Source organism: Aulonocara sp. 'chitande type north' Nkhata Bay, linkage group LG4, assembly GCF_057382095.1.
Source record: "Aulonocara sp. 'chitande type north' Nkhata Bay isolate Kocher_YH1m ecotype deep benthic linkage group LG4, A_spYH_male_GT1.1, whole genome shotgun sequence".
Classification (NCBI taxonomy): Eukaryota; Metazoa; Chordata; class Actinopteri; order Cichliformes; family Cichlidae; genus Aulonocara; species Aulonocara sp. 'chitande type north' Nkhata Bay.
Genome location: NC_141347.1, coordinates 18,669,204 through 18,694,433, shown reverse-complemented (window position 1 = coordinate 18,694,433; position 25,230 = coordinate 18,669,204). Strand labels below are relative to the sequence as shown.

The 25,230-nt window shown below is 39.3% G+C and overlaps 2 protein-coding genes across 6 annotated transcripts; both read left to right on the top strand.

The window, feature by feature from the left end:
- Positions 1–244: 244 nt before the first annotated feature.
- antkmt (adenine nucleotide translocase lysine methyltransferase) lies at positions 245–3,771 on the top strand. Of its 4 annotated transcripts, XM_086288894.1 has the most exons (7): positions 307–352; positions 459–566; positions 1,490–1,653; positions 1,742–1,846; positions 1,922–2,062; positions 2,343–2,393; positions 2,592–3,771. In XM_086288894.1, exons 3-7 carry the CDS (start codon positions 1,492–1,494, stop codon positions 2,796–2,798), a joined length of 666 nt encoding a protein of 221 aa, XP_086145020.1. In that variant the 5' UTR covers positions 307–352; positions 459–566; positions 1,490–1,491; the 3' UTR covers positions 2,799–3,771. The 4 variants fall into 4 exon arrangements, with proteins under 4 accessions (XP_086145018.1, XP_086145017.1, XP_086145020.1 ...); XM_086288892.1 differs by lacking the exon at positions 459–566 and having other exon boundaries at positions 245–352; XM_086288891.1 differs by having other exon boundaries at positions 304–352; positions 459–1,653.
- A 1,214-nt stretch (positions 3,772–4,985) lies between these two features.
- xpo6 (exportin 6) lies at positions 4,986–25,230 on the top strand. 2 transcript variants are annotated; one of them, XM_086288888.1, is made up of 25 exons: positions 4,986–5,308; positions 5,740–5,782; positions 6,534–6,624; positions 7,531–7,643; positions 9,177–9,374; positions 10,313–10,472; positions 10,809–10,886; positions 10,994–11,525; positions 13,408–13,534; positions 13,624–13,733; positions 13,864–13,972; positions 14,145–14,237; positions 14,929–14,998; positions 15,134–15,293; positions 15,965–16,057; positions 16,480–16,624; positions 18,454–18,603; positions 18,765–18,954; positions 19,051–19,206; positions 21,468–21,582; positions 21,699–21,870; positions 22,008–22,169; positions 22,318–22,416; positions 23,164–23,394; positions 24,592–25,230. In XM_086288888.1, exons 2-25 carry the CDS (start codon positions 5,780–5,782, stop codon positions 24,691–24,693), a joined length of 3,459 nt encoding a protein of 1,152 aa, XP_086145014.1. In that variant the 5' UTR covers positions 4,986–5,308; positions 5,740–5,779; the 3' UTR covers positions 24,694–25,230. The 2 variants fall into 2 exon arrangements, with proteins under 2 accessions (XP_086145014.1, XP_086145013.1); XM_086288887.1 differs by having other exon boundaries at positions 4,986–5,782.

Here is a 25,230-nt window from a genome sequence, read left to right as displayed (position 1 = left end):
AATACTGTTTGTGAGACAGACAAAAGAAAGGGATGTCATTCCAGAGAAAAGATGGCAAAGTTATTGAGATTTTCAAATGAGGCAATATTTGACAATTTATTTTAGAAATAAATTTGTAAACTTTTCACCTTCTGTAACCGTGCTAGATCCTTCTGTAGTCATGAGCAGTTATACGAGTTTTGAATGACTCCAGTAATTTAATTAACAACAGGTTTTAATTAACATGTTACTGTGGAAGCTATCAGCGTAACTGCACCGGAACTGTCGTAAACTCTTCGCTATACGGACTATTTCGCAGACGGACTGGTCCCACGGTGTAATTTGACCGTTGTCATTTCTACAGGTCAAGAAGGTATTTCACGTTAATTATTGCAATATTGTTGAGATTTTTCTGTTTTGAATATATAGGAGCACGGCAAAATGATTTCCTCCGATACTACATAAATATTTATTCCCAGCAGACAGCGTAACCTGATAAACTGTAAAGACGGCGTGGATTTGACCGAAAACTGCTGCAGACAGCATAAAATCACAGCTGTTTGCGAAAACTCAGCATAACCTAAAATGTATTTATTTTTTGGTATTTTCACTGTGACTGTTTATTTAAACCATCTATGTAAAATAAGTCAGTAAATGTACGACTGTTAAGTCCTAGCAAAACTTTGCACTTAAGGTTTATAAATATGTAGCTACATGTAATAATCTCTTTAAAAACTTTCCTGTGACACTGTGAGGTTTCGGTACATGTGTTTACGGAACATTGGGATGACTGCCTTCACAAAGTGGTGTGTTTGTATTGTAATACCCATTCTGAACGTTTAAACATTGCGTCTGACAGATTTCCGCCATATTATAACAATTTAAAAGAGAGAAATGCTTTCAAACAATAAATACTAAATAAAAACAAACGAATCCTTCTGAAAACCTTCGGTGCAGGACACCCAAGACATTTAAGACTTGTGGTACACTGAATCATAATTGTTTGTTTGGTGATTATCTTCTGTTTGTTTAAATTAGCATGATGTCCACTGATGTGCTGCTGGGATTTTCTTCTTTATCCATACACCATCTACTCTGTCTGAGTCATTGCATCCTCATCTAAGCAATACATTGTGCATTTCTATTTGAGCTCTGTCCTTTTATTATATTTTCTCCTATTTCCCCCCTGCCTTTTTTTTCTGTCTGTCAGCTTACACTAGTCTATATTACATATAATATAATAACTGAAATAACACAAGTAAAAATGATGAAATAAGCATAAAACAAACACATTAACAGAGGAGCCTTTAGAGATTTTATAGTTCACACCTTGAAAAAGCAAAATGCGTTTGGCACAACAGCACATTCAGATTATAATTCTGATTGCAAAATACTAATAATTTTAAAAAGTATTTGTTTGGTAGAACAAAAAGAAGAAATATTTCACAATGTTGTGCTTTCGAGTTTTAGTGTGTTCTTTTAATTGAGTTTATGTAAATCCTGCATGGAGGAATGGATGATGACACACCAGATGAGGTTATTGCTGAGTTGAAGTCCAGGCCCATTGGAGGATGGGGTGTTGCTCAGATAGCCGCTGGCACTGGGCTTGCTGTATATGCCATGTGGGCAGGAATCCTCCAGCCTGGCTTCCGAAAAGTCCCCTTGAAGCTACAGGTTTGTCTACGTTGTCTGAAATAACTTTTTATATAGCAGTGCTCTTGCATCACTCATTTTTACTTTAGCTCTTTGAAATTTCTCCCAGGTTCCCTACATTCCTGCCAGCAGAGCCCAAGTACAAAATGTGATGACCCTTCTCAGAGGTCGACAGGGAGGTCTTGTGGATTTAGGATCTGGTGATGGTCGTATAGTAAGTATAAACAACATATTTGGGCTGCTTTTTTACTTGCACTGATAAATAACAGGGCTTCGATGTGTTCCTAAGGTCTTGGAAGCCCATCAGCATGGCTTCATTCCTGCTGTCGGTTATGAGCTCAACCCCTGGCTTGTTCGCCTGGCCCGATTTTATGCATGGAGAGCAGGGCATCATGGAAAAGTATCGTATCGACGAGAAGACCTCTGGAAGGTTTGTCACTTGCGTGTGGTATCAGTGATGCTCGCATGCAAATTTGCAGAATTGCTTCACAAAAGATAAATAAATAAGTCTCTTGTAAGTAACCAAGCATGTTTATGAACGTTTCCAAGGTTTTTTTTATCCTCATATTAATGTGACATTTAATACTTATGTAACTAAATGCTTCAGGAAAGCCAAATGCTTTGTTTTTTTTAATGATTTATTTTGCTTGAAACAAAATTACTGTTAAAGCTGTTCGCTTATTTATATCCTTCGTTTTATCTCATCACAGGTGGACTTGACAAAATGCAAGAATGTCACTGTGTTTTTGGCTCCTAGTGTGGTGAGTAATATTGTGAACATATACATGAGCTATGAACTGTTTATAATGGGGAAATAAAGAATGAAAAATATTTTGGGTTCATCCAACATAGGATAAAAATAGATGTGGTACAGTGGATTATTGGCAGGCATTAGATAATTTTTATGAACATTATTATTAAGTATTGCCGTAATTTTAGCTTTTCTCTTGTGTTTGCAGCTTTCGTTGTTGCAGGAGAAGTTAGAGGCCGAGCTGCCTGATGATGCCTTAGTGGTGGCAGGCCGTTTTCCCTTTCCTGACTGGAAACCTTGCATAATTGAGGGACATGGCGTGGACAGAGCTTGGGCATACAGCGTGCAAGAACAAAGACAGCACACTGTCAACAAAAATAACCTCACAGCCACAGAGTCTTTTACAGTGAACTAACCAAAGCCCTTTAAATTTATATATTTTTTTATTTTATTTATTTTTTTGCTCTCCTACAATTGTAACATGGACTTTTATTAATTTGCTGCTTTTATGACATAAATCACATTCACTGAAATGTGACAGATTTTTCCAACATCTGCAGCAGGATATTTCACACATGCTGCTGTTGCTTTACTCCTCTGTGGCCCGGGGACTGTGTTCACAAACAGAGAGAGAATCCTGTCAGAGAGCTTGAATAATGGTGTACTTATAAAAACTAAGTAATATAATTAATTCATAGTGTGAGTGTGAATGGTTGCCTGTGTCTCTGTGTTAGCACTGCGACAGACTGGCTAATTATTAGTCAGTTAGTCATCTAAGAAGGGAAGACTTTTAAATATTTATCTGCTCTGGAGTTTGCATTGCCACCCATATAATAAAGAGCTGTAAGTAACGTTCTGTTTTTGATACCATTATTTTAACTCTTTGTTGTATGTGTAATATTTGACTTAAGAGAAGTGTTTCAATCCCAGAATGCAGCAGGCTTTTCTGAAGTAGCAAAAGTGTAAATGCTCTGTGAATGTAGATTAAAGGTGCTTGGTGCTGGCAAAAATGTTCTGTGTGTGCAATGTGGCTTCAAGTAACTGAGCACATGGTATCCAAAGTGTCCATGCAGTAACAACAGCACAGTTGTTGTACTATATGCATTGCTGTATTCTTGTATGACACAGTAAGCTTTATAAATGTTATCTATGTATACATGCATGCATCTATCCTGTGTTATAAATAATCATACATTGCTCCATTCTCTAGTGTTTTGTTCTTCTTTCGGCTGCTCACTTTAGGGGTCGCCAAAACAAACGATGCTACTGCTCTATCCCCAGCATCCACCTCTGTCACATCAACCGTCTGCATGTCCTTCTTCACTACATCTATCAATCTTCACTGTGGTCTTCCTCCATGTCAACCTTGCCTCTAACACTCTTACTAAACATCTCAACTTCAGCTCTATCCTGGTCGCTTCCAGTGAAAAGCATAAAATCTTCAGCTCTTTCTTCAGTTTTTTTTGTCAGTGCCTTTTCCTCCAAACCATACACCAAAGCTATTATCTTTGATACTTTGAATTTCACTATTGCTTCTATCCTTCTGTCACAAATCACCCCTTACCCTTGTCTCCACCCACTTCTGCCTGCAGTCTCTTCTTTGCCTCTGTTGGGCTCTGTCCATCGCTTTGGATGGTTGAATGGAGGTATGTCAACTTGTCATTCAGACACGTGTTCTGTCTTGCTTCTACTGGCTTTTATTTCACTTTAATTTTCTTTATTCCGGAACATACCTCCATCTCTCCAGCCTGTCCTCAGTGTCCTGCACCACCCACACATACTTCCCTGGCACTCCTGACTTCCTCATGCAGTACCACAGTTCTTCTCTTGGCACCCTATATCATGTGCTTTCACTTTTAACCCACATCCATAGAGACAAAATGCCATTCCTTCTGACCTTCTCTGTACTTCTCCATCAACACTCAAAGCAAAAGTCGCATTTGTAGTGCTCTTTCTTGACATGGAGCTATACTGTTGCTCTAAATAACCTAGCTCCATCAACTCTTTTCCATAGCTTAATGGCATGGCTAATCAGCTTTATCCCTATTTAGTTATTACAGTTCTGTACTCACCATTGGTCTTGAATATCTGTACCAGTACACATCCATTCCTCAGACATCCTCTCACTTTCCAATATAGTGTTAAATAGTCTGGTTGTGGCATGTATAGCTATTCTTATGTAAATTATAAATCTTTCACCTTTACCTGTATAGTGAATACAATTCTCCTGTATATGACAATCTTGGGTTTTAAGTGCTAATAACTATCTGTTATATATAAGATATAGTGCAAACTTTATCAATGGTCCTTCTCCTGTTTATATAACCTTACTTCTTTGAAAGCCAGGCAAATTCCTGTATTTGTATGTTTGTGTGGGCGAGCCAGGTTTCAGCAGAAGCACAGTATTATAATAGCATTTTGCATAAGGCTTTTTAGGGGAAATGACAACATGAAACATATGAAGGTCTTTTTTTTAGAGTAAATTCATTCGTTTCATTTTACCTTTGTTCATAACTTTGAATTATTTAACAGTAAAGTGTTTTAATTTGAAAGCTATAACCGGAGACTGTGTTTTTTCTTAATGTGAGTGACTTGACAGAGCTGATTGGGTTGTTTGCAGCAAAAGAGGAAGTTGCAATGGAGACCCTGAAACCTGCAAGCTAGCTTTATTCTTGAGCCGCCCTAAGCACCGAGAAGGGGAATGACAGGAACGGTCGCTGATAGCATTTTATAATTATTGTTGTTGCGGATTTGTAAACGTTTTTGTTTGTGCGTTTTTAAAGCCCGCTTTGACTTTAGAAATCGAGACTGTCGTGTCCGGACACAGGAGCATGTCTGCGGTTGACAGTTAGCGAACGAAAATTATTCCTTCATCCTTCTAGAAAAGCTAACTGGCTAGCCATCCGCTGCAGCGTTAGCAACTGGGTAATTTAGCATCAAAATGCCTGACACAAAACGCTAATTAAAGCTGCACACTTACGTGGTGTCGGCTAGATGCTGACAAAACTATATTTCTGTATTCAACCTAACGGTGGAATTAGCGTTGAGCTGCAATGCGGCTAGCCTCTGGGCTCGGCATAGCTAATTTAATGTCAAGTCTTTATGCCTGGTAGTCGAAAACCGCTTTATTCGAGCAAGGTTAAAAAAAAAATATATATATATATATATACATTCAAAGCACAGTCAGCGAGGCCAGCCTTTGCTAGCTAGTTTTATGTAGATATCAGTTTAAGCAGTCGAGCTGAGCATGATGATAACCCTTTGCGGTTACGTTAGCCAGCAGTACCATAGCTAATGTTAGCCGCACGATTGGCTAACTGGGTAACTAATGTTGGCTTATTACTGTAATTAACCAGCGACTAAGTCAACTGAAGACAGCATCCGAGCCAGCTAAACATGGTAAGTATAATTTAAACTCTGGTATTTATCCAGTTGTTCATCTTTCTTCCTCCCTTCCTGCTGAGGGCTAACGCAATGGATAAGCTTAACTCTTTATTCTACTTCTGAATATAAAGATCTGTCATTAGTGAAGATAAATACATTAGCATACAACTGGCAGCGTATGGGGATACGTTGTATGCACTTATACCTGTATACCTTTTTTGTTATCTAACGGTTCTGAGGCCAGGTATTTCACAGGATGTGACAGCTCTTAAAGCCATTTTACGGCACAGGACGCCCATCTTGCAAAACCGAATATTTTGTTTGACTAGTGTTGAGTCTCGGCAAGTTGTGGCTTATTTGTGGAATTCAGACTTGCCTGGCATAGGGGCTAAAATCTCGATATGCTATCTTGCGTTCGGTAGGCAAGGCCCAACTTCATCCACATGAGAAAACAAGGGTAGTGCCAAACTATATTACGATTAAGCCTGTGCTGTTGCCTTTTATAACTAAGTGCTTTAACCAAACAGCAAGCTGGTGTAATAATTGGCTATAAGAACAAGATACTTGTATGCCAGTGTATTGTTCTCTTTACTATGTGTGAACATGTGTATGAGGACTCTCTTTCTGTATTTAAGCACGATTGAGTGGTTATACCACGATTGTACACAAAAAACAAAGGAATTCCTCTAAAGACTTAGTGATTCTATGCTCTATATGGTGATGGATCGCTCATGTTGTTTGTACTTTACTTTCTATTACCTATTAGGCTTCAGAGGAGGCATCGCTGCGCGCACTAGAGGGGCTGATGACGGAGTTCTTTCATAGCTGCACAACTAATGAGCGAAAAAGAGAAATCGGTAAGTAAGGTCTTGCAAAACAGTACACTTAAGAAGTATGACCATGATGCAGTATTTTAAGGTTCCCATCAGGCTGGTCTGAAATGGAAATGACACAGAGCAGTGTAAGAATGTGTAATTGAGGGTTAATGTGTCTACCCCATAATCATCCACAGTAATGTACAAACGTTTCATGCACGTTGACCACTCCTCCTCATTTCCTGTGTGATTACCTGTTTTTGCTCTTGAATAAATTCAAAATATCTACAGTAATTAAAGAAGAGCTAAAAATGTTTAATTAAATATGGAAAAAGGAACCTAATCAATGCATTTCTTGGTGAATGTTGGTCTGTCATTCATATCTGTGGATAGGTTGACCACAATGTGCTCATGTTGTGCGAGGCTAGTTGACTCTTAACCTTAAACATTTCTAATCGGTACCAGCCCTTGCTAATTGTTACCAGAAGTACTATACCATTTCTATACCATTTAAAATGTCTCATAGCACATGCATTAACTTTAAAATTGTTATGTGCTTTATTAAAGGGAAACCTTTGTAGAGCTCAGTTCTTGGTTTAAAAAAAAAAAAGAAAGCTAAAGGAGCCTTTGTCTTTTGATGTAGATGAACGGTAGAGTTTCCTCTATGTGAAACTCTCTTGCCCTTATCCTTAAAATTCTTAAACGATAGTATATTTCTGCTTTGAATAGTCTGGATCTATAAATACAGAGATACTGTTGAGTGTCAGGATCATGTTTAAGGTGGTCTAAAATTGTTTTGTTTCTATAAAAAACATTAATCTTTTGCATTCTTGGTTTTTTAAATCCACTTCCTGTGTTGTGACGCATTACTTTCAGTCTGATTGCTAGCGAGGTGCTAGTATTGAACTACTTCTGTGAGAGCTCATGCTTACTTCCTTTTTTCTGCAGAAGAGCTGCTGAATAACTTTGCACAGCAGACTGGAGCGTGGCGCCATTGCATGTTCTTCCTCTCCAATACTCGGAATGAGTATGTAATGATGTACAGTCTCACAGTATTTGAAGTAAGTCCTGTAGGTGGAAGATGCATGTTCTCAGTTCAAAGTACTAGCAAGAGCTTTCTCTCTTCTTCTTTTTTTTCAACATTTTGTTTTCAGATAATTTTAGATACTTAATAAATGCATACTGCAAGAAGAGGCGTATGTTAACAAGAATGTATTTCATGGCCTTTTCCTGTTTCCTCATTTTTTATAATTCTGCAAGTGAAGTTAGTTAAAAGTGTAGCAAATTTACCACAGAATGAAAGAATGAGCATAAAGTGCCCTTTAAAAACTGCCTTTAACTTAAAATGTATATCTGAAATGCTTAATTTTTTTTAACCTCATTATATTATGTTTCAGACTAATCTTAAATGGATTACATCTTTTATTTAATATAAAACCTTTACTGAAGTATTCCCTTTCTTGCATATGACATCCTACTTTTATCCGTGGGTTGTGGGGTTGTTGTACAGCTGATTGGGACTTGTGCCTTAATTCAACATAATTTAGAACTGAAAACATCAGCCTTGACTTTCTCACTATCTGTGGTGTATGTTAGAGTTAAAACCAAGCTATGAGATTTAGAGAATTTCCTGCAAGCTGTGATTCAAGTCTAGTGAGAGCTGGAGGGGGTTGCAATTAAAAGAAGAGATAAAAATACCTTAGTTTCATTCAGGAGTCAAGAGCACTGAAACCTCTGATTCTTAAGTGAAAGCTGTTAGGAACTACAACATTTTACCAGTCTATCACTAGAGTGGCCACTATTCCTCACTAAACGGCTGAGAATTTTCCCAATACACCTGAACAACTCAGAACACGGAAGCAAAATCCTGTGGTCTGATCCATTTGTTCCTAATTGCCTGTCCAGTTTATGGCTGCAATGAGATGAAGCCTGTCCAAGCTTTCATAAGACAAGACGCAGGGTACACCCTGGACAGGTCGCTGGTTCGTGGAACACAAAAAGTGTGTTTTGCCACACTGTGTGGAGGGAACCAAAGACAGGCAGCTGTTAGTAGCAGCAGCATGATGGGATGGTGTTTTTCTTAGATGGTGGATGGTCAGGAAGGTCAGATCGATGCTGGAAAATGATGAGCAGCCCTGTTCAGTGAAAGCCTTTTTTCCAGAGTGTAGTTGGCTTTCAGGCTGGTGATTTATAAATGTAATTGAGCAAGAGGGGAAAGAGCAGTAGCTTTGGGAAACATAGCAGACCTGAAAATCCTGCGCACTGATGCTCCCCATCATTGGTTCAACAATAAAAATTCCTCCAATAACGAAAGAAATGTTTTAAAATGTAAAAGGCTTGCAGGATCTTCCCCAAGACGATTTGAGATACTATACCTGGCAAAGGTGCTTTACCCAAGTGAAGGGTCCTTCCAATAAATTGACAAATATTTTTCCTTGGTCATTGTGGAGTTCTGTGCACAGATTGGGTGGGGAAAAAATAATCCCTTATAAAATGGGCCTAAGACATTGTGGAAGTGCACTGCATATGTTTGTATAAATGTTTTTGTCATCTGTACACATGTTTTACAGTTGATTGCTAATTGTAATTTTCAGAACCTGGTAAACAAGATGTGGATTGGAGTTGCTTCCCAGGACAAGATGGAGATTCGCAGCTGTCTTCCCAAACTCCTCCTTGCTCAGCACAAATCTGTGCCCTATTTTATCCGTAATAAGCTTTGTAAAGTCATTGTAGACATTGGTCGCCAGGATTGGCCGATGTTCTACCACGATTTCTTTACAAACACCCTTCAGGTAAGGAGTAACCCTTGAAGCTGTTTTTCTGACCTGAGTGGTGTCTGTCATATTTTAGGCCTGTTTAGTGAACAAAATGACTTGGTTTGCAACAAAAGTTAGTGAGGGTGGTCTCTCAATATCAAACCACATCTTTGATACTGATGAAGTGTCAAAACTTGTCATTATCGGTACAGGGGAGGTCATCTTTATTGGTGGAAGGGTTAAGTAATGAAATGAAGCTGATGAAGACACAAAAGTTGCATTATAAAACCAGAGCTTCTGTTGCATGGAACATATATATGTTCTTGTGTAATTTGAAGTAGTCCTAAAAAATATCCCGTCTCTGTTCTTCCCTTCTGGTCACATTTATTCCAATTTCCTTTGAGGTTGTCTTTTGTTTTTCTTTTTTTTGTTGTTGTTGTTGTGTTTTTAATCAATTTGCTGTACTTATGTCAGCATTTTAAGTTTGCACAAAGATGTTTTGAGGAAGTGGCACAGTCTTAAATAGAGAAGTTCAGTTATAATCCAAGAAAAATACATTTTTGTTTTAATCTCATGAAATATCTGAAATAAACCCAAATGATTTCTGCATTAAGTTGTTCATTCAGAGTGGTAAGCCACATGAACTAGAGCTTGATATCATCTTGTCTCGTGGTGTGTTTTGCTAATCAATGCCTCCTTAAACAGCCAAACTTAGTATGTGTAATGCATTTGTTCTGTAAAGGGAAATTACATTCAATAAAGGTCCTTTTGTTTTATTCTAAAACAGCTGTGTTAGGCTTTAAGTGTACACAACGAAATAACCTGATCTGTTAACCAACTTCTTTAAAGTCTGTCAGCAGGCTTTTAACCAAACAGCTTGGAAAGTATTTTGGAGAATTAGGTAGGTCACTAGGTAGTTGATAAAATTAACTTTTTGAACTGTGTGTGTGTGTCCATCAATCTCCTGTCTATAGTTGATCCAGTCCCCGGCTCTGGCTCCACTGGGGTTGGTTATGTTAAAAACCACATCAGAAGAGCTTGCATGTCCTAGGGAAGACCTGAGTGTTGCCAGGAAAGAGGAGCTCCGCAAACTGCTGCTGGAGCAGGTGCCAACAGTGCTTGGACTGTTGACCGGTGAGGACAACCTTTAATGCTTTGTGAACTCTTAGTACTACTTAACAGGGGTCTCTCCCTGTCCCCCTGCAACAAATTAATATTTGTTTTGTTTTTTTGGAAGATTCAGAGGTGTCCCTATGTTCTAGCAAACAGACAGTTTCGCAACATTTTTGAGGGATCTTAATATGCCACGTTTCAAAGGATGGAAAGGACAGTAGTAAATGCAGGTGTACTGTTAAGAGTAAAGTACTACTATATAAAAAATATAATAAGGTTTGCTAACTTTATTTAGGATCAAATATGACAAATCAGACATCTTTCAGTATGTGTTAGTAACTGGGTACTTGTTTTCAGGAATTCTGGAGACATACTGGGACAAGCACAGTGTCATAGCTTCTACACCGCCTCCCTCACCCACCTCAGGGGAAAGCAGTGAGTGAATTGTCCCTTTCAATGGTTAAAATGGGAAAGACTTAAAATTGTGAAACAGGAGTTTGTTTCTTCTTTATTAACCATAACATTTTGTGTTTTTGAATCAGTGGAATTGCTGGGCAGCTTGTTTCAAGGTAGCCAGTACTCAAAACTGCTTTGTCAGCCCATGGCAGCATTGGACAATGAGAGTCATCAGCTCTGTTGCCTTGTTTTGGAGTGCTTGGCCCACCTGTTCAGCTGGATCCCTTTGTCTACAAGTATTACGCCCACCTTGTTGGCATCCATTTTCCATTTTGCACGATTTGGCTGTGATCTTCGGCCAAAGGCCAAGACAGACTCCTTCATTTCTTCCAACTCCTCCTCCTCAAATGGACAGCTTAATCCTGGGACAATGCCACCAACATCAAATGGAGGAGAGCTAAACGGACAGCAAAACGAGGGTAACAAGGTGGACCGGGCCCGGCTTGGTTTACTTGCCATGACCTGTGTCAATGAACTGGTGTCAAAGAACTGCGTGCCAATGGATTTTGAGGAGTACTTGCTGCGAATGTTCCAGCAGACCTTCTTTCTTCTTCAAAGGCTGACACGAGAAAATAATGCTCATACAATCAAGAGCCGCTTACAGGAACTTGATGAGAGGTATGGCTCAATTCTTAATTTGACCAGAGCATTGGTGCATGAGCAAACTCACTCTGTACAGCCATTTACTTACCCTATGACACAGGTATCAGCGGCATTCTCCCTCCATGTTATGTCATTGCCACTTACCAATTGGTATTTTGGTCGCACCCCACAATATGACACTATCACATAACTTTACTTGCAATAGTATTGCATTGGCCAATATTGTTATTTATTACCTTTTATTTATTACCTTTTTTCAACTTCATTATTGTCCTTTGTCAATACCCAATCAGGAAGAAGTTATCTTACTTTTTTATGAGATTGTCAGTCATACCAACACTGTCACTAAAACCTGCCATAAAAGATGGGAGTCAGTCTGCAATTGAGTGGGGTCAAGTTGGCAATTATGTGCAATCTGTTTCTGATAATACAGCAATTAACTGTGATAAATCATTGAAAATCGTGTATCTGTTGTTGTTTTCATAGACAGAAAATTCCTAATTAACCTTTAAATTTGCATTTAGCAACCTTTGTGTTTCATGGTTTTTAACTAGAATGCAACCAGCTGGCAGCCAGAGTTGTTCTTATTGACATGGACTCAGACTGATGATAATATGTTGGCAGTCTGCACCACAAGTTTCAGATGGGTTGCAGAATATGAAGAGATTGAGTACAAAGACCAGTCAGCTATTTTAAGTTGTTTGTTTTTTTTGTTTTTTTTCCCTTTTTTGTCTGTCCTATTTTTATGTATTGATTTTTTGGGGGGGGGTTTCTGCCATCCCTATTGGTCTTTGTTAAGAATGTTTCCTTTTGCAAATATCTATTAGTTTCTTATAGGGCTGTTCGATATAACGATGTATATCGGATGACGATATAAAAACATCTATCGTTTCATTTTACGCTATCGTTTGTTTCGTGGTGTCGCAAAATAAACTGTTTACGGTAATATTTTTTTCACCGTTTTGATGGTCACTGTAGTGGCTATATTAATTTCTTAAAGTTCTCTCTTTCTCTTATATTTAATATAACCACACTATGGACCGACAAGCGCCTGTTTTTATGCGTTGTGGTTAGCAACAACGACAGTAACAGCATCGCGTGTCCGCTTGTTTATGTTCCACAAATCTTTCACAATAAAGCTCAAGATCCTGTTGAGACTTTTCAAAATAAACTGAATCACGTGAAAGAGCTTTAAAAAAAAGAGCCGTCAGGTGCTAAAAAATAAACCTTAGACTCAAACGTTAGAACAGGCTTTTCCCCGCAGCACGCCATGTAATAAATACTCACAAAGAAAACTGCAGCCTTTACAACTTATGTCTAAAAATGTATCGTTTCATACATCGGTTAAAACACTCGACTCCAGCTACATGACGCGCAGCTGGAAACACTTCCCGCAAGTCGAGCTGCCCGAGATTCACAGAATTTACAGAAAATGTTACATTTTTGTGATTTATATCATTATCGGGACGATAGAATTCTTATATCGGGATATGAGATTTTGGTCATATCGCACAGCCCTAGTTTCTTATGTAATATATATATTTATTTAAATAGGCTGCTTGCAGGATGATAAGTTGTATATATTTTATTTTGAAGATTATACTAGATGTAGTCATTTTTACCTGTGTCTCTTTCATTAAGCTTTTTTAAGACACATCTGTGACATTGTAAATTTTCATGAGTGGTCAGACACATGCGCCACATTGTTATGCCCTTAAACATTGCATCTGCAGGATTATGAAACATTATGATCAAGTTACATGCTGCACTTAATCTGATAAGTAATAATATTGTTGACCATTTAGACCAAATATATTTTGTATTTAATATTTCATGTTTTAAATGTAAGATGTATGTCCCGACTTTTTGCTTCAGTTATTCCTTTCTTATCTTGCAGTTACCTGGAAAAGTTTACAGACTTCCTGCGTCTGTTTGTCAGTGTTCACTTGAGGCGAATTGAGTCAAGTCCTCAGTTTCCTATTGTAGAGTTTCTTGCCCTGCTTTTCAAGTACACTTTCAACCAGGTAATGATTACCTTTTCCACGTTCATGCAATGCAGCTAAAGATTCTATGTAAACTTCCTTCTCATGCACATTTTTTTTTTTTTTTTAAGCCCACCCATGAAGGCTATTTTGCCTGTTTGGACATTTGGAGTGTGTTTTTGGATTTTTTAACAACGAAAATCAAAAGCAGGCTACCAGACAGAGAAAGTGTCCTGAATAGGTAAGACGCTCAAGAGATATTTACAGAAACACTCAAAGAACTAAAGTTGATTTAATGATTTCCTATTTTGTCATTCATTCTTGAGTGTGAAGTTGCTGTTGTGTAATGTATTCATGTGCCAACTGGGCAGGTACAAAGATGCCTTAGGTCTTCTGTTAAGGGAAGTTCTGAATCGCATACAGTTCAGATGCAATCAAGCCCAGTTAGAAGAGCTGGACGACGAGACTCTGGATGATGATGTAAGAACATTTAATAATGTAAAATTATTACAAATATCATCTGCACTGTTTCATATTATCTGTCTATCTTGTAGCCACATGAAGCATTAAATTTGCTTTAAGCATAAGTACAGACTAAAGAAATGGTTTTATCTTCAGTGTCTGACTACTCTGCTTCATTTTGTAACCATAGCAACAGACTGAGTGGCAAAGGTACCTGCGTCAGAGTCTGGAGGTGGTTGCCAAGGTGATGGAGCTGCTCCCATCCTATGCATTCTCTACTTTGGTAAGAAATCACTGTTGGTGTCACCTTTTGTATTTTGTAAGGCAGTTTAGAGACGTTTTAAATAGACCAGATCAGAGCTTTATTATTTTTAGATTTGGAAAATCTAGTAGCAGAAATGCTCATAACCTCATGATGACCCATTTATCAGCACAGTGTAGTTTCCTTAAACAGTGAAATCACTTGACAATGATGGCATGAAGTATTTTCTGTTCTGCATTGTAAATTTTGTTGTAAAGGAGTACATTAATAGGTTAAACTGTCATCAAATACACACCAAGGTGTCTTAAGCCTCATTAGTACCTGCTCGGATTGACTCGCCATGGTTTTCAGGGTTTTCCATTAGGTCATAATGTAGTAGTGTAATAGTGTCATAATAGTACCTAAAATGTGACGTTGTCAGACTGCATGCCACCGATTGGCTGGTAGTAGCATCACTCGATGAGTCATGAGAATATCTCATTCACGAAAACCAATACCACCATCATTTCAAAGAAGATAATTGTGGCTTTATTATACTTATTTATAACTCTTTTTATAAAACTGAATTAAATTTTATTTTGAACTTGCTGCCTTAAAATTGAGTAGGTCTTTTAGTAATGATTTAAGTTGCCTGTGAGTTCTGAGGTTATAATAATGTGGGGGTGTTAGTACATGTAACAATTTCCTCCTTATTCTTCTTTTTGCTCTAAAGTTTCCAGTTCTTCAAGAAAATTTGGACGTATACCTCGGTTTACAGCAGTTTATTGTGACTACTGGCACAAGTAAGTACAATTTATTGATGGGGGAAAAAAACATTGCTTTTATGTCGACTCAAAAATGACATCACTTCTGTAGATTAAAATATTAGATCGATCCTGTAACATTTGTTTTCTTGTCTCTTTGTTGTTTTTATCTAGGTCGACGGCTAAATATCACTGCTGAGAACGACTGTCGCCGACTTCACTGTTCTCTCAGGGACCTCAGCTCCCTACTTCAGGCTGTTGGACGCTTGGCTGAGTATTTCATTGGAGATATTTTTGCTGCACGTTTCAGTGACGCCCTGGCTGTGGTAGAGAGGTAAGCGTGTATTACAAATCAAGGTCAACATAGCCAGACTTTGTTTGCTTTTAGTTGGTTCAACAAAACCTCAAACTCCAGTTTGAGTTAATGATTATCAACTTTCTGTTAAGCTTGGCTTTCTGCTTCAGATTCTGTGCACGCTCAGATTAAAAAGGGTGATTTAACACATCATATTACAGTTCTTCAGCAAAAAAAAAAAGAAGTTCCCTTTTAGTTCTGCTTACTCCAATCAGAGATGTTATCAATCAAGATGATTAAAAATGTATAAAGAACATAAATAATATAACAGTACAATGAATCAGTGTTGCGAATAAGACGATAGATCCACCTTAAACTGGATACATTTAAATATTAAAGGGTTTAAAGAAAGCTTTAATGCGTTATAGCTTAACTAGCAAAAGTTCATATGTAGCCTCCTAACTTTAATCTTTCTTCATAGCAAACCCCTCCGAATCCTATGTTTGTATTTAAAAATGTACGCTGTTAGTGTTGCAGACTTTTGTCGCCAGCATTACAAAATCTTATCTTGACATTGCCTTCTCTTTTTTGTGTGTGTGATTTATTTAAGTTGCTCTTTGGTTGTATGAATTCTGAGTTCTTCATATTTTAACTGATGGTTTTAAGGAATGAGTAAAATATCAAAAAGGAACATTTGCCTCTTTTTTAAGATTGGTTGAAGTGACTTGTTATGGCTCCCAGACCAGCCTCTATGACCTGGAGACTGCTGTGCCTTCTGTGCTCAAACCAGACCTCATTGATGTGTGAGTATCATGTTTAAAGGAACATTGAACAGTAAAATTTTATATGTGATCAAACCATTAGAAATGAAAGACTCATGGAGTCAAAGACAGTGTCATGCAAAAGAGAACAGGGAGCTGAGCGTGTGAATAGCTATCGGGTTTGTGTGAAATGTTGTGGACACTGGACAGCCGCCCTTGCTGCACAGTTGCCTTGCATTCAGAGCAACCTCATGTTTTACATAATAAAATGACAGAATATTTTTACTCTGGCTTCAGTGTTTTATGTTCAGAAGATATGAGTTTTTGTGTGCCAAATACAATTAATGCTACCACGAACATGGCTTTAGACATGTCAAAGTTACACAAATTAGCAAATTAGGTAAGCAGTATAAGTAAGAAATGTGTTTTAACTCTGTGTGCGTATGTGGTTTCATTTGTTACAGACATGCACAGGCTCTTGCTGCTTTGCAAGCTTATTCTCACTGGCTTGCACAGTTTTACAGTGAAGTCCACAGTCAAAACCAGAGCCAGTTCATCAACCTCATTAAGTCTGCCATCGACGCCAGTAGCCCGCTCATCACAACCAAGGTAGCTTCAATGTCAAGCATATTACAAATCCAGCCTTAACTAATCAGCTATTTATAATTAGAAAATTTTTTTAGAAAGAATTTGTGCAGAATCTTTGACTTAAGTAAACCTGTGTTTATAAGAAACTGCATGTCACAGACACAGTAAGTTTCATGTTGCAACAGTGGTTTAAAAATTAAGGAAGAAGTATAATTTAGAAACTGTTAACCAAAGCTTGAAACATGCAGTCCATGTTCACAGTTTTTATATATCAGAATCATCAGAATCAGAATACTTTATTGATCCCTGGGGGAAATTATTTTTTGTTACAGTGCTCCATTTTAAACCAACATTAAGACAAGACAGACAATACGCTAACTAAGAATAGTACAATATATACATATATATATATACATACATACATACATAAGTCACTCATAAATAAATAGTTGGAAAAGAAACATGTGTAGTTGTAGCAGCAAACAGTGTGTTAAGTGGATGCGTTGTACAGGGAGATGGCCACAGGCAGGAATGATTTCCTGTGTCGTTCAGTGGTGCTTTTCGGTAATCTCAGTCTCTCACTGAACGAGCTCCTGTGGCTGACCAACATGTCATGGAGTGGGTGGGAGGTGTTATCCAACATTGTCTTTATCTTGGACAGCATCCGCCTCTCCGACACCACCTTGAGGGAGTCCAGCTCCATCCCCACAACATTGCTGGCCTTACGGATTAGTTTATTAAGTCTGTTGGCATCTGCGACCCTCAGCCTGCTCCCCCAGCATGCAACAGCATAGAGGATCGCACTGGCCACAACAGACTCATAGAAAATCCTCAGCATTTTCTGGCAGATGTTGAAGGACCTCAGTCGCCTCAAAAAATAGAGACGATTCTGGCCCTTCCTGTAAAGTGCTGTGGTGTTTTTAGCCCAGTCCAGTTTATTGTCAATGTGTACTCCAAGGTATTTATAGTCCTCCACAATGTCAACACTGACCCCCTGAATTGAAACAGGGGTCAAGTGTTTCCTGGTCTTCCTGAAGTCCACGATCACTTCCTTGGTCTTTGCCACGTTGAGCTGCAGATGATTCTGCTCACACCACGTAACAAAGGAGTCGACCACAGCCCGGTACTCTGTCTCATCATCCCTGCTGATGCATCCAACCACCGCAGAGTCATCAGAAAACTTCTGAAGATGGCAGGTCTCTGTGCAGTGGCTGAAGTCTGTGGTGTAGAGGGTGAAGAGGAAGGGGGAGAGGACAGTCCCCTGTGGTGCCCCTGTGTTGCTGATCACCTTGTCAGACACACACTGTGGGAGACGTACATATTGTGGTCTTCCTGTCAGGTAATCAACAATCCAGGACACCAGAGAAGCATCCACCTGCATCGCTGCTAACTTATCACCCAGGAGGGTCGGCCTGATGGTGTTGAAAGCACTGGAAAAGTCAAAAAACATGACCCTCACAGTGCTCGCCGGCTGGTCCAGATGGGTGTAGACACGATTGAGCAGGTAGATGATGGCGTCCTCAGTTCCGAGACGAGGCTGATAAGCGAACTGAAGGGGATCCAGGTGTGGTCTTACTATGGGTCGCAGCTGGTCCAGGATGAGCCTTTCCAGGGTCTTCATGATGTGGGAGGTCAATGCCACGGGCCTGTAATCCTGGGGGCCACTGGGACGTGGCGTCTTTGGTACAGGGACGAGGCATGATGTCTTTAAGTTGATCTGAAACATCTGATCCATACAGTTTATCTTGCCCTAGCTTGTATTTATAACAAAATGTTGCAAATTTAAAAAGCTATAAAATATATTTTTCCACTTCTAGTCTGTTTAAAAATTTTTACACTTAAATGTTCAGGTACCTGAAAAGTTGATGCTGTCAGCGTGCCATCTGATGGTCTCCATAACCTCTACAGTGAGGCCTGTGTTCTTGGTCACTTTGCCAGCTGTTCAAAACATCTTCAACCTGATTACTACACAAAATCAGACACGCAGACTTCCCCAGGAGGTAAATAGTGTACTTTTATTTTCCATCAATCATTATATAGTATCACGTTTCAATCACAGCATAACAATGTGAATATGTACATTTGTTTAAAATTTTGTCGCCAATTTAAATTTTCTGTGTGACCTTGAACATGAAGTAAATGAAGTAATCTTCTCGTACAGGCTCACATGTTGGTGTGTAGGGCTTTATCCAATATGCTGCTGCTTCCTTGGCCAAATTTACCAGAGAGTGAACAACAGTGGCAGACACGCTCAAGCAACCACGCCAGCCTGCTGGCTGCGCTCACTCGAGAATATCGTATCTTAAGAGGCACAGTGAACATTACTTCACGGCAGCCTGGCCTGAATGACAGTCAGTATTTACTTAGGTTTCGTAACTCCTTATCTCTTTTAATTTTATTATGCTGAGTCACTTTTTGTCCACCTAATTATGTTTTCTCTCGTGTAGTCAAAGCAGTCATACAGCAGACTCTGCCTGTGCTCAGAGACGTAGTGGACAGTGTCTCCAGTGAATCCACCAAGTCACGTCAGATCTGTTATCAGAGTCTTCAGGAGTCTGTCCAAGTGTCCCTCACCCATTTTCCAGTGTTTATTCAGCAGCCAGGTCAGTTTAATATCTGTGGTTTGGGTCATTCTCAGTCTTAATGCCACAGCACATTCACAAGTTTTTGAACTTTTTCCTTCCAAACACCTTTTAATCAGCATATGGTGCTAAGATGCAGTATTTCCTTCTTTTTTGTTTTTACAGATTAATTTGTATTCTACTGCTGACACTAATTTTCTATAAAATATGTTCATTTCACCACATGATAGCCAACAGCCAGTACTGAGATTAAAAACACAGTCCAAATCAAAAATGGACTTTAATTAAGCTTGTGGCTTTTTTTTTCATGGTTTTGATCGCCTTTTTAAATTTAAATACTTAATCTAAAATATTTATGATGATTTCAAACATAATTACAAAATTAAGAAATCTTTTATACATTCACTCAGGCTATTATCTCAACCCAGCCCATCTTTAATGGTCCACTTTTGCCTCTTTTCTGCTGGCACTCGACGTTTTTTTTGGTTTTTTTTGCCGTTTTCCATTACAATTGAGTATCACATCAGTGTGGGTGGGATCATAGCAACATGGCCCAGAAGTCCCATAATTGTGACACAAACGCAACACAACAATGGATGACATCAAGGCGATGGTATGCCTGCTGCTAAAGCTGGGCAGACACTGTGCGATATTTTTTATTTTATTTTATTTTTTTATTTATTTTTTTATTTTTTTATTTTTTTTTATTTTTATTTTTTTTCAGTCGCGTTATTCAGCTTCTGCTCAAACTGCACAATTGACTCGCAGGGGTTAGAAGTTCGTAGGTCACGATGCAGGGTCTCGCACTATACGGCCCGATGCTCTGATGCGACCCGAGTGCTCACACTGTGCGTCCATAAAATGAAGGTTATAACAGAAATTCTGTCGCTCGCTCTCCCTCTCTGTCTTTCACTCACACAGACACGCACACCACCACCATCAACTTTGCTAAATTGCTAATGAAAAACATTGATCCGGCAGCTGTGATTGAACAGCAGTGTAGATCCAACTGTTACACCCTGGCCTGGGCAACCGGCGTGCAACACAGGAAAAATAAAAATAAGGGAAAAAGGCCCCCAAGCTCACTGCTCTTAAGGAGGGCGAACCCATAAAAAAAGACTAATACGGGCTTACACAAAAAAAAAAAAATCCCAAACGAAAGTATCGACAGCTATTTTCTTTAAAGCAAAATACGATATTTATTTACATCAAAACACCAAACTATTTACAACGAGGGGAAGGTCGCGACTATGACACACTGAAACACAGGGTTTAAATACCTAGAGGGAGTAATCAGGAAATGGACAACAAGAGGGAAACACAGCTGGGGCAACTCAGAACTGACGAGACAGGGAAACGTAAACTGAACACACTAAGATAACACAGACTTTCAAAGTAAAACAGGAAACACATAACAGTCACGCCAAAACAAAACGCCTAAAACAATACACTGCCAAACCCCAAATCGTAACACAACTATTTTCACGGTTGTTGTGGTCGTGATAATTTTGTGAGGCCACATCGAAAAGGCTCGGATGAGCTTGCCATAGTTCTACAAGTTGTGCCTCCATCGCTTGTGTCCAGATCACACACTGCACTGCTGTGCTACTCCGTCTTTTTCGCTGACATTTGTGTTTGCACGTGCGCAGTTTGAGAAGCTGCGGTGACACCCTCACGACCAAGCGATTGATGATCGGGAGCTGGTCGTGAGGTGTTAATCGCTTCTCGTTACCCCACGTGTACTACACAATGCACAACACACGATGAAGGTCAAAATCAGGCCGATCGCCAAAAAGGTCGCACGACTCAAAAATCTGCTCAAAATGGGCCAAAAATCGCACAGTGTAAACCCAGCATAAGGAGTCACTCTCGTGACTCGGCAACATCACTCCCTGGCCAGTCAGTGGCATGCAGGCTGTTGACGTCACATTTTCTAATCAAGTCAACTCCCTTAGCACCTCGGCTGAGTAAGTACTGAAAAAGTACCAGGCACCTACCATCTAATGGAAAACCCTAATAACTAAGTCGAGCCGAGTAGGCACTAGTGGAAAAAAGGCTTTGGTGGCCACAGCATAGACTTTTGTTGTCACTGATCTAGAATTTCAGCTTGATTCACTCACATATATTTAAAGTCCACAGTAAAGCTGATTACTATGAATACTGCAGAAGATGTTTTATCTAACTTTAACCACTGCATGCAAGATAATTTCATGTAACACCATACCAGATCCACATGTTAGGTAATCGCTTCAGTTTTGTTAATTGTCACTTCTCTTTCGTAGATGTGACAGATGAGATGTTGGCCTTCTTCTTGACGTTGTTCCAGGCGTTACGAGTCCAGATGGGTGTCGCTTTCACAGGACAGATCATCCACACATTTCTTAGCATGTTCACCAGGTTAAAAAAAGCTTCTAGCTCAAGACGTCATGTCAAACAATAGCCACCTGTTGCAGTCACATTTCTCTTACGTCATCTTAACACTGAGTAACTTCTGTTGTTTTCATTTGCTCTAGGGAGCAGCTGGCAGCCAGTATTTTGCATGAGGGCAGTGCAGGGTGTAGGGTGGTGCAGAAGTTCCTGAAAATCCTACAGGTGGTGGTGCAAGAGCCCGGTCAAGCTTTTAAGCCCTTCCTACCCAGCATCCTTTCTTTGTGCATGGAGCAGGTCTACCCAGTTGTGGCAGAGGTCAGTTGCATCACTGTTTTGTTTGACTTGTGGGTATGCTCTAAAATGTCATCTGTGATATCACTTCTTTTTTAAGAAATTACACATACTGTACCTTACTAAAATATGAATGGATGAATCTCTGGTTTGTTTGATAGCGATCCTCTCCAGACATCAAGGCCGAGATGTTTGAGTTGCTATACCAAATACTTCACCAAAACTGGAGGTACTTCTTTAAAACTTCAGTCTTAACAAGTGTCCAAAGAGGAGATTCAGAAGACACAATGGAAAATGAAGCCCAGTTCACAGCTGCCATGCAGGTGCGTTCATGCATATAGAACAGCCCTAATCCTTGTAATGTGACGTTTAAAGAACTTATAATTGTAATGTCAGCTGTAGGAGAGGTGATTATTGATATTGTTGAATCTCGTCCCACTAAATTTCCTGACGTGTGCTGATATTTTCCAGGCTTTTGGACAGTCTTTCCTGCAGCCTGATATCCACATTTTCAAGCAGAATCTGTGCTATCTGGAGTCTCTCAACAGCAAGCACAAGTTATACCACAGAGTGAGTTCAACTTTGTCAGGATCGTTGATTTTTAGGAGCAAGGGCATAAACAAACCCGTTCTCTTTAAGTAGTCTGCCACAGTCTCAGGTTTTTAATGGTGCACCGATTTCACTTTTTGTGTATCTGCAAGTGCAGCATATTCATAATAATGTTAAACTAACTGTTAGAGCCATCAGTGTAAGTTCAGCTTTAGAATTGAAACTAGTGGTCTAAATACAATTTATTGGACTTGATACTGGACAGTAATTATTGCTGCTAGTCAAATGATCTATACAGTGGATACAAAAACATTGCAGATTCTACCTTCGGCCAAATAAGAGATTATACGTAACTAATGAAATGTGGCTCCTTATTTAACATGTAACATCCTGTTAATTCCAAAAGGTGGAACTAGTGCGCTCTATTTTTGTTTCTGTTTTAGATGTTAATAGTATGACAGTAATTTTTTTGGATCACAGTTTCTAATTTACAGAAATCTTAAGCCAAACCAACTGGCATTCCTTCTAACTAGTTAGTGTGACTCTAATAATAAGTAGGTTTAAATTAATTTAATGTATTTATTTTGATTATCTGTAATTAAAGCAGCAGTGAATGGGTCCCAACATCACAATTCTTGCACAGTGCAACTAAGGCAGCACACATTTCCCTCGTCCACATGTGTGAATTCTATAACACATACTAACGTTACTCTCATTTTCATTTTCGTTTTTTTTTTGTGTGTGTGTGTGTGTTTGTGGGTCTTTCAGAAGCTTTTCCGGACCTCAATGCTCTTCCACTTCATCAATGTGCTGCTGCAAGTCCTTCTCCACAAAAGTCACGACCTTCTTCAGGAGGAAATCACCCTCGCCATTTACAACATGGCCTCTGTTGACTTCGATGCCTTTTATTCGGCCTTCATGCCGGAATTCCTCAATGGCTGCCACGGTGTGGACAGCAGCCAACGAGCTGTTCTCGCACGTAATTTCAAGCTGGAACAGGTAAGTTCAGTGGCACTTTCTAAAAAAAAAATGCTGCACATGTTGTTCTGTGGGCTTGCAAGTTATTGTCCCCCAATAGGTTAATATGGGTAAATATATCTCAGGGGCTGTTGGCACACACAGGAATTTCAACTTGTTGCACAAATAATTTGGCAACAATACTTAGATTGCTCCAACAGCTGTACATAGAAATCAAATTAGTCTTTTTTTTTTTTCTTTAGAACTGTAATAGCTTATCTGCTATTTGCTGCTACCCCATCTCCTTGCATTCTGTTAAACTTTGGCTGCACAGTAAATAATTAGTTAACATTATAAAAACACGCAGGTGTTTTAATTTGTCTGATAAGACCACTCCTCTGGACTGTTTTTGTTTTTTGTTTTGTTTTTTGGGTTGTTTTTCATGTGTGGATGTGCATAAATGACATTTTTCAGAGTTTCTGGTTGTGCAGGCAAAACTACTCCCTTATTTTTCTTCGAACTTACATGAGTTTGTAGCCCTCACATCAGTCACAGTGAACATCCGCCAACCTCTAAGTCTAACAAAGTAAATAAACACCCTTCGTGCTGCTGTATATTAATGTTGACATACTAGGTATAATGAGAGCCACCATAGTGGAGCCAGCCAACTTCCTGTTCATCCATTTCTACAAAAATTAGCTGAAGGTAGGGAAGCCAGTTCAGTCTGTGCGTGCATTTACCTAATGTCTGCTGATTGGTCTATTTAAACAAGACGTAGCCACTTGATGGCACCAGTTTCCACACATTAATTAAAAGCTAATAATCTTTAACTGTGTGTATAAGAAATAGCTTGTTGTGGTGGTCTCTGTGATGATGCACACTCTCAGCCTGCTGCTGCTATTTCATGCTTGAAATGGAATATTAATTCTGGACTACAGTATTCCCGCGCCACATTATGGTTCACCTTTCGTGGACTCACTACATCAGTCTGTAAATTTATGTCACTCAAATTTAGCAGAATTTCACTTACTGTGTAAATCAAGGGAATACTGTATTTCAGCACCTCGTGTGAAACGAGGTGGTTTAGGGGGTGGGAGTTGTTGAGGTTTTGGGGAAAACCTATATATTATAGCTTCACTATTCTATCAGTCATGGCTGTATCTATTTACTGGACATGTGTTTTTGTGCATTTCTTTCATAAATTAATATTAGTGTCTGTTCCTTCTCCTCTTTCCTAAGGACCTGCCTTCGTTCACTCAAAGCGTTCAGCGGCTGGTGAACGATCTTCGCTACTACAGACTGTGCAACAGCAGCCTGCCCACTGGCACCATCAAGCTATAGCACGATGACTGTTTGAACCACTCCACATACCGTCAGGACTGCCTGTGCTGACCACTTTCCCCGACACTCCTCCAATTCAGCTGTGCTCCACCTTTTCAAAGTAATAGGATGGAGCAACACACATTGTTCGGTTAGGTAATTGGAGGTTGAGGATGCTGCTGATGTTTTTATTTGATTTCTACTGTAGAAGGTTGGCACATTATTATTTTTAAGGCAGTGCCCTCCTTGTGAATTGCCAATGAGTTTGGTGAGAAATGTAAACCTGGTCTGCATTTGGCTTTTGCCCAGACCTGGAGCAGTCTGAGCCAGGCCTTCTTTCCCACGCCTCTGCAACAAAGCTGGGCTGGGACAGAGCACTTTCAACTCATTTTGAGTTTTGTTTTAGTTTTCTTTAATGTCTGCTTTTATTCATTTTGCCTTTTTAATCTCCAAAGGAGAGAGACTCTCAACTTAAGATCTTTCATATCATTCCATTCTGAAAAGAGAAAACCTGCTTGAATAATAAAGTGCTTTTTTAATAAAACCTTTGGCTGGTCT